Source organism: Paroedura picta, chromosome 7 (genome assembly GCF_049243985.1).
Source record: "Paroedura picta isolate Pp20150507F chromosome 7, Ppicta_v3.0, whole genome shotgun sequence".
Taxonomy (NCBI): Eukaryota; Metazoa; Chordata; class Lepidosauria; order Squamata; family Gekkonidae; genus Paroedura; species Paroedura picta.
Genome location: NC_135375.1, coordinates 75400766 through 75412896, shown reverse-complemented (window position 1 = coordinate 75412896; position 12131 = coordinate 75400766). Strand labels below are relative to the sequence as shown.

The 12131-nt window shown below is 38.4% G+C and overlaps 1 protein-coding gene across 47 annotated transcripts in view; it reads left to right on the top strand.

Moving 5' to 3' along the window:
- The window catches only part of PTPRD (protein tyrosine phosphatase receptor type D), a 1533354-nt gene that overhangs the window by 1478871 nt on the left and 42352 nt on the right, over positions 1–12131 (top strand). For all 47 annotated transcript variants that reach the window (XM_077344981.1, XM_077344985.1, XM_077344991.1 and 44 more), the window contains 2 exons: positions 6807–6926; positions 8567–8721. In XM_077344981.1, the coding sequence (XP_077201096.1) occupies positions 6807–6926; positions 8567–8721 (275 nt within the window). The remainder of the gene's footprint in view (positions 1–6806; positions 6927–8566; positions 8722–12131) is intronic.

The following is a 12131-nucleotide window of genomic DNA, read 5'->3' as shown; positions in this document are numbered from 1 at the left end:
GATACAAGAAGGAACACGCCAGTGCTAAAAACATGTTATTAATTTGTTCTGTGCATAGCCAACTAGAGGTCTTAGACAGGCACCCAACATGTGAAATTGTTTTTGAGTATAGGAGCTCCTGATCTATCTGCACCTGTAGTCTGTGGCACTGAATGGGAATGGGATGTGGCAGAGAGAGCAGGTAATCTTCCCTTGAGTTCCATAGGCAGATCATTGCACTAAAATTCAGCTATGTCAGCTTTGGACTTTCATACTACGGTGGCTGTCTAATTTTTATGATACATGCAACTTTGTTTTTATCATAGTGAGAATGGACAATGCTTCTTAGTCCAATTGGCAATGTCTCTCCAGGATTTCCAGTAAAGGTCTTTCACGTCACCTACTACCTCTTTTCACTGGAGATGCTAGAGACTGAGCCCATCTAATAGAACCCTCTGTATGCCAAGTCGATGTTTTGCCACTCACTCATACCCCCTTGTCCATATTATGCTCTTCCTTGCTTAGCAAATCACCGCACGTCCATGAATGATGCTCCAAGGGAGACATAAACTCTCATTTACATTTTGCAGAACAGGCCTTTGGATTCAGCCCAATGTGTCCACCATAGGCAGTTGTTAGTTGTGAAACCAAAATGTCCACCAGGTGTGAATATATTACAAAGCCATAACAAATGTAGCCTAGGTGTAAAGCTACAACATAAGTAGGGAAATAAAAAATAAATCCTAAATGATTTTTTTTTCTGATGGAGGAAATATTGCTTCTCTTACCTCCCAGAGTCGTATGGAAGGGTGGTATAAAATATAAATAAATAAATAAATATGCCCTCAAAATTTAGTTGGCCTTTAAGGCCATACTGGGCTCTGATCTAGCTCTTCTACTGCAGATCCTCGTGGCTGTCTCTGAAATTGTCATCATGACTTCAGCTATATAAAGTTCAATCACCCATTATTTGCCCTCTCAAACTAGGTTGTCTTCATTGGTGTTTATATCTTTATACAAATATGAATACCTGTTGTCATTGTTGGCTTTGGCCTGAATCAAACAATGCTTTAATAAATCAGAATTTATTACAGGAAAATCACATTCTTCTGATGAAATATGCAAACCTTTTAAATCCAAGGCATCTGTTGAAGCACATTTCTGTCCAGTATAGAAGCAGAAGAGCAAATCGATCAATTTCTATCATTCCACATGTAACAAGTTCTTGCTGTGTAAACTAACTGAGAGGCAAGATACGACAGTTGTTTTAACCTGCCTTGGGCTGCCATTTCTATGAAATAATGCCATGGGTTAATTTTCTGTCCAATTTCTGTACTGATACTGCAGTCTAGCAGTTAATTAATAAACATGCATTGAAATGCATGAAGCTGAATCCTCAAAATAAATGACAAATTCTTCAGTGGAAATTAAAGTTGCATGCAAAAGAAATGTTACTAATGCAACCATATGTTAAATCGGTGAGAAAAGTTTCTGTGTTCATAATGCTCTCAAGCCATTCTTGAAAGGAGGGATGAGCTGCTCGGTATTGCTAGGGCCTTCTCCAAGGTGCTGGAGAAAAGAAGCCAAACAAAAGCCCTCCCCTTGAGGGTCCCCCCCCCCCCAACTTAGACTAGCTCTTTCTACCAGAAAATTGTGTCTCTACCCTTGAATGTCAGGAATTGTGTTCATCTCGCTCTATTTTATTTTTACATATGAAAATATTCCTCCTTCAGCACCACTGATGCAAGGCAGGGCCATCTTTTGGCATCTGTGGCTTTCTGGAGTGTGAAGGTTCATGAATATTCTTTGGTAATAGATGTAGATTTTTAAACCCCTCAAGTCTGAAATGGTGTCAGCCTTCATTCTTATTGGAAAATGGATCTATTCATTGTTCACTGTATTTATCGTTTCCATTGCAGTAGGCAGTCATATATCTGCGCAGAATGCTGGTGGTAGCTCTGTGTAAGTGCAGGAAGTGCCTGTTATGCATTTATCAGCGCTCAGAAGTGCTCGATTATGGCTTATACAAAAAAGAGCTATGAGAAGGTGCCTTACATGCATTTGTGTTTGGAAACCTTGTCTAATATCATCTTTGACCTCAACCTTGCTGCTGCTTTGTTAGTATGATAAACTCTTATTCCAAAGTAGTAGTAGAAGGATTAATATTGCTTGCAGCAGAGTTTCTGAAGCCGTTGCTAAGCCATGCTGCTGGATTATTCACACTGTTATCTTCTGCAGTAAGCTGGTGAGAAAGTGAAACTCTTCCCAGTCCAAGAATGAATTACAAGCTCTTCCCACCATAAGCATCCCAGTACTACTAAGACTGTGGGAGGCACTTCACTTTCTCCTGAGAATGCTTTGTTCATTCATTCTTTCTGCCTCTTTAATATATACACACACACAGCTTTCTGTCATCACTGACACCCAAGGTAGCTTACAAAGCTATACAAATTTTTAAAAGAGCAAAATTTAGCAAAAAACAAGCAGCTGCACTTCATCTTTGCAGAACTGCTGTAGGACTTTGAAGATAAAAGTTCTCATCCCACTCTCAAATGGTCCTGCTTATACAAATGGCCTCTTTAGGAGCTGCAATATGTTCAATAGGTATAGACTTTCCTTCAGGAATATTGGGTGAGCATTAAATGCAGACATTGTCCTGCAGTCACAGAGTCTTACTAAATCTGGTTGGCACTGAGACACACAGAGACTTAAAAAAATGCTGTGCTGTTTTACTAGCAACTGGACCATTCAGACAATGTAGTGATTCATGAAAAACTAGACAGTACCTGAATTAGTCCAGTAATGCACCACAAGATCCCATTGGTATTTAATAACAAGGTGTTTCCTGAACTTGAGAACCAACAGGCTTAATTAGTGGTGTTCCACTACAGTCTACAAAGCACCACTAAAGCTGAACAGTGTATGAATTAGCTCAGTGAGTATCCAATAAACCTCAGCAGCCCTATAAGCTATTAAATTGTCAAGAAATAGCCCCAAATTGCCCAGAAATGCCCAATGCCCCAAATTTAGAATTGTCAAAATTATCTGCCATTTTTTTCATTGTTGGGAAAATTGAAAAAGCTGGTAGAGGGGAGGAAAACCATCTGGAGCTCTACAGTGGCAACCAGTTCAGCTACAGGTTCTAGACCTCCTTTGCAAGCAGTGGAGGCAGCAGGAGTGGTGAGCAAGGGGGGAAAGAGAGACTGAGTCTAGGCCATTGAATGGCAAATGCTGCCACAGCCTTTAAACTTTAATTGTTTTATGGGGACAATAGCACCAAGTCTATCACTCACTGATCCCCAATAATCCTGAAAGTGAAAAAATTGCCTGAAACATTTCTGAAATGCCATCACTACTTCCTGAATTTTGAGATAACAGTAAATGATGGCATATTTCAAATGTTGAGGTACTACATTCTTCACTGTTTATATCAACTATTTATTTCATGATTTACAAAATACCATCACCCTTTGCAAGACCCTTCTGTCAAGCTGTCACTTTTTGGAGTTCTTCACCATTCTAGTTCTCAATGGAATGGTGTAACTTTAGTATATATTAGTTTCTCTTCCTGGGGTCAAGTCTTCTTTCGCAGTTCCATCCCCTTGCGTTACCTGGGTTATTTGTATTTTGTGTTTATTACATGTTCATCAGAGGATGCCAAGATGTTCTGGATGAATGATTTGGCTATCCTCCTTTCTAACTGCTCCTAATGCAATTCTTGATCATGTGATTTTTTTAATGTTGTGAATGTTTCTTGTCTCTTGATTTGCCATTGATGTTAGGTGTTCAGAGGGCAATCTGTACTTCCTGCCCTCAGCCCCTCCCTGATTGCTCTAAGAAGCTTTGATTACTGAGATCAACAGTATCTTCCAGCATATCACAGTGTTGTTTCCATTTACTACTACTACACTTACCAAAGTATTTTTACCTTTTTATTCAGTATATCCAAGAGGTCTGCAGCTAAGTTCATCTCTTGGTTCACTGTAGCCTCCACCAAGTCTGTCACTTATTGATCTCCAATATCCCTGAACCTTAAAAAAAAAAAAAACCCTGGGAAAAATTACCTGAAACCGATTCAAGCATCACTGCTCCACAAATTTTCAGTTAACTAAGTTTGGCAGGTTTCTACTCAGTGTCTTCCAGCATACCTCACAGCATTGTTTCCATGCTGTTACTACAAAAATGACTACCCTTTGGCTATATCATTGAATCATCTACTTTGAAAATACTTTTGTATTTTTGCCTTTTTATTCAGTATATTGTGATGCAATATATCATGTAAGCGTGTTGGTTTCTGTAGCTCAGTATTGGCTGCTCTAACTAACAATGGTTCTCAGTCAGAGAAATGTCTTACATAACACCTGTCATTGCCCTAAAACTTGAATATTCTCCTCAGTGAGACTCACCTGTCCCCTTCTGTCGCCATCTTTCACCGTGTGGTAAAGATTTTTTTGTTTTGTCTGGAATTCTCAGTGATCTAACCTTCCTGCCCTATGCATTAATTGTTGGTTTTATGTATGTTAATTTAATTATTATGTAGTATATATGTATTTTCGACCCTGACCTCAATATACCAGATCAGCCTGATATTGTCAGATCTGGGAAGCTAAATTTCTTGGATTGATTCATACTTGTTTAGGAGACCACTAAGGAAATCCGGGCATGTTAAGCAAAGGCAGCCAATGGCAAACTGCCTCTAAAGTCCCTTGCCTTGAAAACCTTACAGGATCACCATAGGTCAACTATGAATTCACAGCACTTTCCACTACCATGTGTATTTTAGCTTGGCTGTAATGGCTTTTAAGATGTATTCTATTATGTATGTCTTTAATATGTAAGCTGCCTTAGTGGCACTGATGAGAGAAAAAGGGAAGGGTATACATTTTGTAAACAAGCAAATAAATAAATACATCATGGAAATCTACCATTCAAAGAGTACAAAAATCCACTGGGCCTTCCATGGGTCTTTAGTGTGTGTAAAATAATCTTTGAATCCCTTTGAAGTTAATTTCTTTGTGAAACATAGGAATTTCATTATATCATCTGTTTTAAAATAAAATTATTCTAGCTGTTTAGAGACTTCATATCTCCTTAAGAATTGTATAGCCTCTGATATTATATGCTAGATGATACTTCGAACCAAATGTATTTTTTAGCTATGAAAATTATAAGCGTATACTCGTATTATTTATCTATGTGCAAAATTATTCTGGTTGCTAATGCAAGCAATATTTTGAAATGGAAATTTCTGCAGATGAAATGTCCTTTAAAATCTGATATATAAACACTATCAAATCATGTATTTTAAAGATGCATGAATATAATGTCATCATATGTTTCATAACAGAGGATTAAGTAGAAAATTATATCTTTCCACCTTTATATTTCACTAAGGGGTAAGTGGGCGGAGAGTGGGTAAGGGCCAGTCTGGGTGAGGGGCCAATTGGAAGGCGAAGGCTCAGATTGGGCCCTCCCAGCAGAAGCCAGAGCTATCACCAGAAGCTGGACCAAATGCAGTGAGTTGGTCAGTCAGTCCGGCCCCTAGCTTTGCTGCTGGGCAGGGGGATGGGGAGGGCTTCCCGGGGCCCTCTGAGCAGGCCCACCATGTCAAAGATGTGGTGGGCCTGCTCGGAGGCCCCCAGGGAACGCGGGATATCGCTGGGGAGGGGGCAGGCAGAGATGGCTTCCCCACCGTCCTCCGAGCAGGTGAGCAGGGATGGCTTTGAATCTAGTTTTTCTATAATACTCTTCATATGCTGTGGCATAGTTCATTTAAAATATTCTCTGGTTGTTTTCTTGCCTTCTTTTGTGCTGGCTTTCCCCTCCTTTCAACAGCAAAAAAGTGGGGCAGATGCATCTCTTGTTCAAATCTGGAACCAAGTACAAGTGGATCAGTGGAAGATCAATTCTATTCCAGTTTGAAAATTTGGACTTCTTTTTCTAGCCCCATGAATACAACTGAATTTGTTTCTTTGGGGCACACTAAACTAATCCATACAGGCATAGGAAAGTGAAGAAGCCCCTTTTATAAGTAGAGATGGTTTCATAATTTTTTGTTTTCCGGCTACAAATATTACATAGTTGTGCTGATATATACCATCTGGCCTGCTGAATTCCAAGAGTAATTCTAAAGCTTTACTAAGGGTCCTGCTTTGCTTTATGACTTCACCAATAAAACCTGCAATATTCTGGCTGAAGCTCACTCATTGTCTCAGTTGGTATGCTGAGTGCTGAGGAAGTGATTGAAATTATCCTTCCCTAACAGGTAGGTAGGTAGGTTAACTGATAAAATGGGTTGTGCATGGCTAAAGCCTGTTACAATATGACAAAAAACCCTGCCCAGGCCGTGATAAATAAAACAACAAAAGCTCAACAAAATTGAAAGCAAAGTTAAACGATATGAGTATGATCTGACTGTGATATCTGTTACACTGATTACTATGGTGATTTGTTGGTTGATTCTGACTGGCTAGTTAGACGTCCCCTTCCTTCTTCTCCATTCCATGTGCATCCCCTCTGAAGCTCTGCACTCATTGGAAGAGGACAACCATCTCAGATAAAAGGACTGTTAAGTCAAGGTCTATATGACATCTGCACACCCCTGCTAGAACCTTCATATTCATTAGGAGGAGAACATAGGGTGTTTGCCTAGTAAACTATCCCCTGCTTCTTGGATAGCTGCTATAACAGCCAGAGTAAATGATGTTTGGATATTTTCTCAACTTGGTAGGGTTTATTTCAGCCTGTTTACATTAATTCACAACCATTAACAGAGGGACTTGAGACGTTTAAAGTGAATATATTAATACTTCAGCTGTTTGTTTCAGGTCAAGTGTGATCAGTATTGGCCTAGCAGAGGAACAGAAACCTATGGACTGATCCAAGTGACTTTGCTGGACACCGTAGAATTAGCAACATATTGCGTTAGAACATTTGCACTTTATAAGGTACCTGTCTGCTATGTATATATTGGGTTGATTGGGGAGGGAGTTAGAGGGACAGTGAGAGATGCTGTATAGAAGCACAATATTTCTAAGCATTTTCTTGAATGAAATGTTAGCTGTATTTCATTATTTTACTTTAAAAGGGAAGGGGTAGTTCTCCTTGTTTTCTACAGGTATATAGTCCCATCTGTTGGCAACAGAAAGATTCTATAAAACTAAATATTTTGTGTCAGATATCCTGTTTCCTCTAAAAAGTTCCACAAAATTCCCAGGTTCAATCTTGCCTAGCACTTCTGCAGGTGGAAGCAGGGGAGGTAATTTTCACTGACTCCCTTCCCCTCTTGGTGCATCCTTCCCCCACAAACTGTTGTTAGGGTCCCCCCATCTCCCAGGAGCAGCATTTCAAGGAACATTTTGTCTGCAAAGGGATAGGAGAGGCAAGAAAGTCAAACTCCACTGACAGAATTCCTTCCATCAGCAATAATTGTCAGTCGCATCCAAGTCCTTGTTATTTCCAGCCATCTTTATTTCATTTCTTGTTATGCAAACAAAATCAATGTTGTTGTATATTTTATATATTGCTTCATGTTCTTTCTTCTAGAAAATTATGTTCCTCTTTCACATGGTAGCCTTTTAAACATTTGAACATTTTAATTTTGTTTTCTTTTGTCAAAGTTGATAACAAAGTTTTTTGAGCATTTTGTGTATCCACGAGTAGCTCAAACAAGAAACAGGTAGCAGACAAACCAAGTGCCAGTGCTGTGCATGTATTATGCAGCACCATCTTTGTTGAAGTCATTATTGTAATTTATCAAGAAAACCAACTAACTACTGAAAGTGATAGATTCAAATGAGTAGCTGTGTTGGTCTGAAGTAGCACAATAAAATCAGAATCCAGTAGCACCTTGAAGACCAACAAAGATTTATTCAAGGCGTGAGCTTTCGAGTGCAAGCACTCTTCATCAGACTTAAGAACTGACCAACATAACAGTAGGTGCTTGCACTCGAAAGCTCACAGCTTGAATAAATCTTTGTTGGTCTTAAAGGTGCTACTGGATTCTGATTTTATTGTACTGAAAGTGTGTTGGAAGTAGGGATGCCAGCCTCCAGGTGGGATCTCCAAGAATTACAGCTCATCTTCATACTAAGATCAGTTCCCCTGGAGAAAATGGATACTTTGGAGGTCAGACTCTATGGAATTGTATTCCATTGAGGTCCCTGACCTTTCCAGGCTCCATCCGCAAACCTCTAGAAGCTTCCCAACTTGGAGCTCTCAATCCTACCCCCATACCCCACTGGTGGCTAGGGAGAGGGGGCCTTACAAACCTAGCTGGAAATAAAAATGAATGTCTGTTGCCAACAGATGGGACTGTATGCCTGTAGAAAATCTTAAAAATTGAATATGTCTGTTATATCGCAATGAGAACTACCCCTTCCCTTTTAAAGTAAAATAATGCAATACATGTTTGTGGTGCAGCTAACATTTACCAGCATGACGAGGCAGTTTATTGCATCATTCTGTCATAAAGTTGCTTGTGTTGTTTCTATCAGAATGCTGTATAAGTTTTGTGATAACATGTCCTGGTGCTGTGTTTTCACTATGGCATTAAGTATTCATTTCAACCAAGTTTCTTACCCTGCAGAATGGGTCAAGTGAGAAGAGAGAAGTAAGGCAGTTCCAGTTCACTGCCTGGCCTGACCATGGAGTCCCGGAACACCCTACACCATTCCTAGCTTTCTTAAGACGAGTCAAAACCTGTAATCCTCCTGATGCTGGACCAATGGTTGTTCACTGCAGGTAAGTGGAAGCTTTGGTTTTTTTTTTTAACTTTCTGTAATCAGTACTATGAAAAATGTTATACTCAATCAGTTCATTATTAGGATTCCAACTACTGCAGTATAAAAATATGAAGCTATTATAGCTAATTGTCTCACAGTTCTAACTATGCAAATATATAATGGTTGTAATCAAGCACCCAGATCCAGATAACAATGAAAGTAGTTTCCTGAGCACAAGAGAGCTTTAGAATTGTTTTCCCCCTTAGTGTTATATGGTGGCTTCCTTCTAAAACAGAGTTGTTTCAAAAGCACTTTGTGTATGTACGTATTATTATTATTATTATTATTGTTATTGTTATTGTTATTGTTATTGTTATATTTATACCCCGCTCTCCCCCCGAAGGCTCGAGGCGGGTTACATAACGTAGGCTCTCTCTACACCTTTTGTTTGTGGGTGTGCATATACAGTCTTCCAGCTTTCTGCAATAACTTTCTGGGTTGCAGGGAACTTCAGGTGTGCTAGTGTGCATGAAGATTTCTTGTTCTGCATGTGGGATCTCTCTTATAGTCTGTGCCTATGTATGTGTTTTTGAGGGAGACCTTGAAATCACTGCTATTTTGCTCTACCTGTATTAATATAATTTCTGAAAAGTCAGAAGCGCAGATTGTTTCATTTCTTGGATATCTTTCCAGTTTGGATGAATACCACTGGAATAGTATGAAACATTTTCACTGATTTTATGAAAGCCTGTTTTCTTTTTCCAATTGCACATTCACATATTGTACTCTTCCAGTTATTTTCATTGATTCAAATTTTATTTGGAAAGTTGAGGCTATTTAGAAAGGCATCTTAACAAGCATTATTGAACATATGATTTTGGTTGCCAGTCTCTAGGTGGGGCCTGGAGATTTCCCAGAATTAGAACGGCTTCCCAGACTACATTAAAGTAGATAGCTGTGTTGGTCTGAAGTGGTACAAGAAAATTTGAGTCCAATTGTACTCTTAAGACCAACAAAGATTTATTCAAGGTGTGAGCTTTTGTGTGCATGCTGTGTTAGGAAGTGTGCATACAGACAAAACTCACACCTTGAATAAATTATTATTGATCTTAAAGGTGCCATTGGGTTCAAATTTTGTTGTTCTCCAAACTACAGTTATTTGGAGAAAGTGGCTACTATGTGAACACTGTGGCATTATACCCCTTTAACGTCCCTTCCCCAAACTCTCCAGAAATTTCCCAACCCATAGTTGGCAACTCTCTATACATCTAGGTAACTGCAGCTTCTTTTCAATTTCTCCCTCACTTTATGCTGCTCTTTGCTTCAGATTTAATTCTCTCTTTCTTTCCTTCCTTCCATTTCCTCAACAAATGTTTTAAATTATGTTGTCATGCTTTGAACATTGAAGTCTCATTGTGACCAAAAACCCATTCCCTCATTCCAAGTCCTTAATAACTGGAATATACTTCTTTTTATGTGATCCTCCTCTACATTTCCTTTTTTCATAACTGAGCAAACTGTGTTGATTGTACATTATAAAAAACATAATCATAACCATCTCTCAAATAAGCTTTTCATGTATAAATTTGAGAGACATGACTGACGTAAAATCTGTGGATGTGATGTTCATGGGTGCCAAAAAAGCTTTTAACACTGTGCAGCTAAAAATAAAACAAAACAAACAGTTCTGTTAGGCAACAATGATAAAGCTGTGGGTGAATTGTTTTCTTTACAAACTAAGCAAATTAAGTTTCTAGTTAGAGCAGGCATGATTGAAGGGCCTAAGATTTGCCTGTTGAGAGCTTAATCATTCTTTCTTGGTACAGTCCTAAGCAGAGTGACATCCTTCTAAGCCCATTGACTTCAGTTGCACTACCTGTCACTGTACTTGCTGCATGTATCTCCTTTTCGTTGCTCAGATGGGCTGATCTCTACCCCAAAAAACCATTTAAAGCAGTTGTTTCCTTATTCAGAGAACGAGCTGTTATGGCTAAACTAACAAATTTGGTCAGTCACAGACCTCCAGAAGACTTTTAAAAACATTGGCACGAATACCTGAATAATTTGTAATCTGTATCTGTAATCTTTTTCTGTAACTATATAATCTGGAGGGAAAAAAATTATTATTATTATTGTTATTATTTTTATTTTTATTTTTATTTTTATTTTTATTTTTATTTTTATTTTTATTTTTATTTTTATTTTTATTTTTATTTTTATTTTTATTTTTATTTTTATTTTTATTTTTATTTTTATTTTTATTTTTATTTTTATTTTTATTTTTATTTTTATTATTTCAGTTTATTTCCCGCCACTCCCAAATGGCTCGTGGATTAAAATATAAAAAACAGAAGCATGCACTGTTGATAATACATGCACACTGAGGTAGCATCTAAAAACTGCAAAACTGGTTAAATATTTAAACCAATCGAGATCAGGCTTTCTCAAATTGAGTTTCGTGAAAACTTGGGGTTTCTTGATGGCCCTCGAAGGGTTTTCTGAATGGGTGGGAGTTAATGAATTATATATATTTTTTAAAGTTTGTTAAACATGTATTGGGTGATATGACCATATATAGTCATGTTGGCTTGCCCTCCCCTCCCAAAATGGCCAGTGATGGGCCTGGAGGGGGTGGGAAAAGGAGGGGCCCCAGGTGGGCAGGTACACAGCTATGGTTCCCAGCCATATTCTGCACAATTGTGCTACTCACAGGGTTTCTCAAATCCTGAAGAATGTTTCAGGGTTTTCTCCAAGGTAAAAATGTTGAGAAAGGCTGATTTACATGCTCAACTTTTGATTCAGAGATCTATTTTTTTTGCATTGTGTTATTTCATACAGTATACCTTGAGAGTACTGTTTAAATATAAATATAGATGAAAGTAACATTGGATAGTAAGACTGTCTCACACCCCCTACAGATGTGGCACTATGAACAATTGCCCCTTTTGCCAAACAACAGAGATGGTTCTGTTAATTAACATGCATGCCTAATGTAGATGTACATTGCTTCCTCTGTGTAATACACTGCCTATTACAGAGTTGTTTAGCCCTATCACTGTTCAACTTCTGTTTCCATGCTGATGCAGTTTAATTTGCAAAATTAAATATCCTTTTTAATGAGTACTGATTGTTTTAAACACAGGCTTAAATTCTAGGGATCTGCAATAGAGAGCATATGACGTGGTCTAATGATAGCTGGAAAAGCACATGGTTGTGTTTGAAGTTGGATTAATTCTGGCAAACAGGTGCTAATCAGATCATAGCAAAATAGCACCACCAGGCATCAACAAACATTTCCCCCTTTGTTTCCAAACTTCACAGAATTCTTAGCAGCAGTTGCTTTAGCAACATTACCTAGAATCTTAATGAGAAAATGCAGTCCCTTATCCCATGTTTTTCCAAACCTGAGTGCCTTTGGGTAAGCCTTTA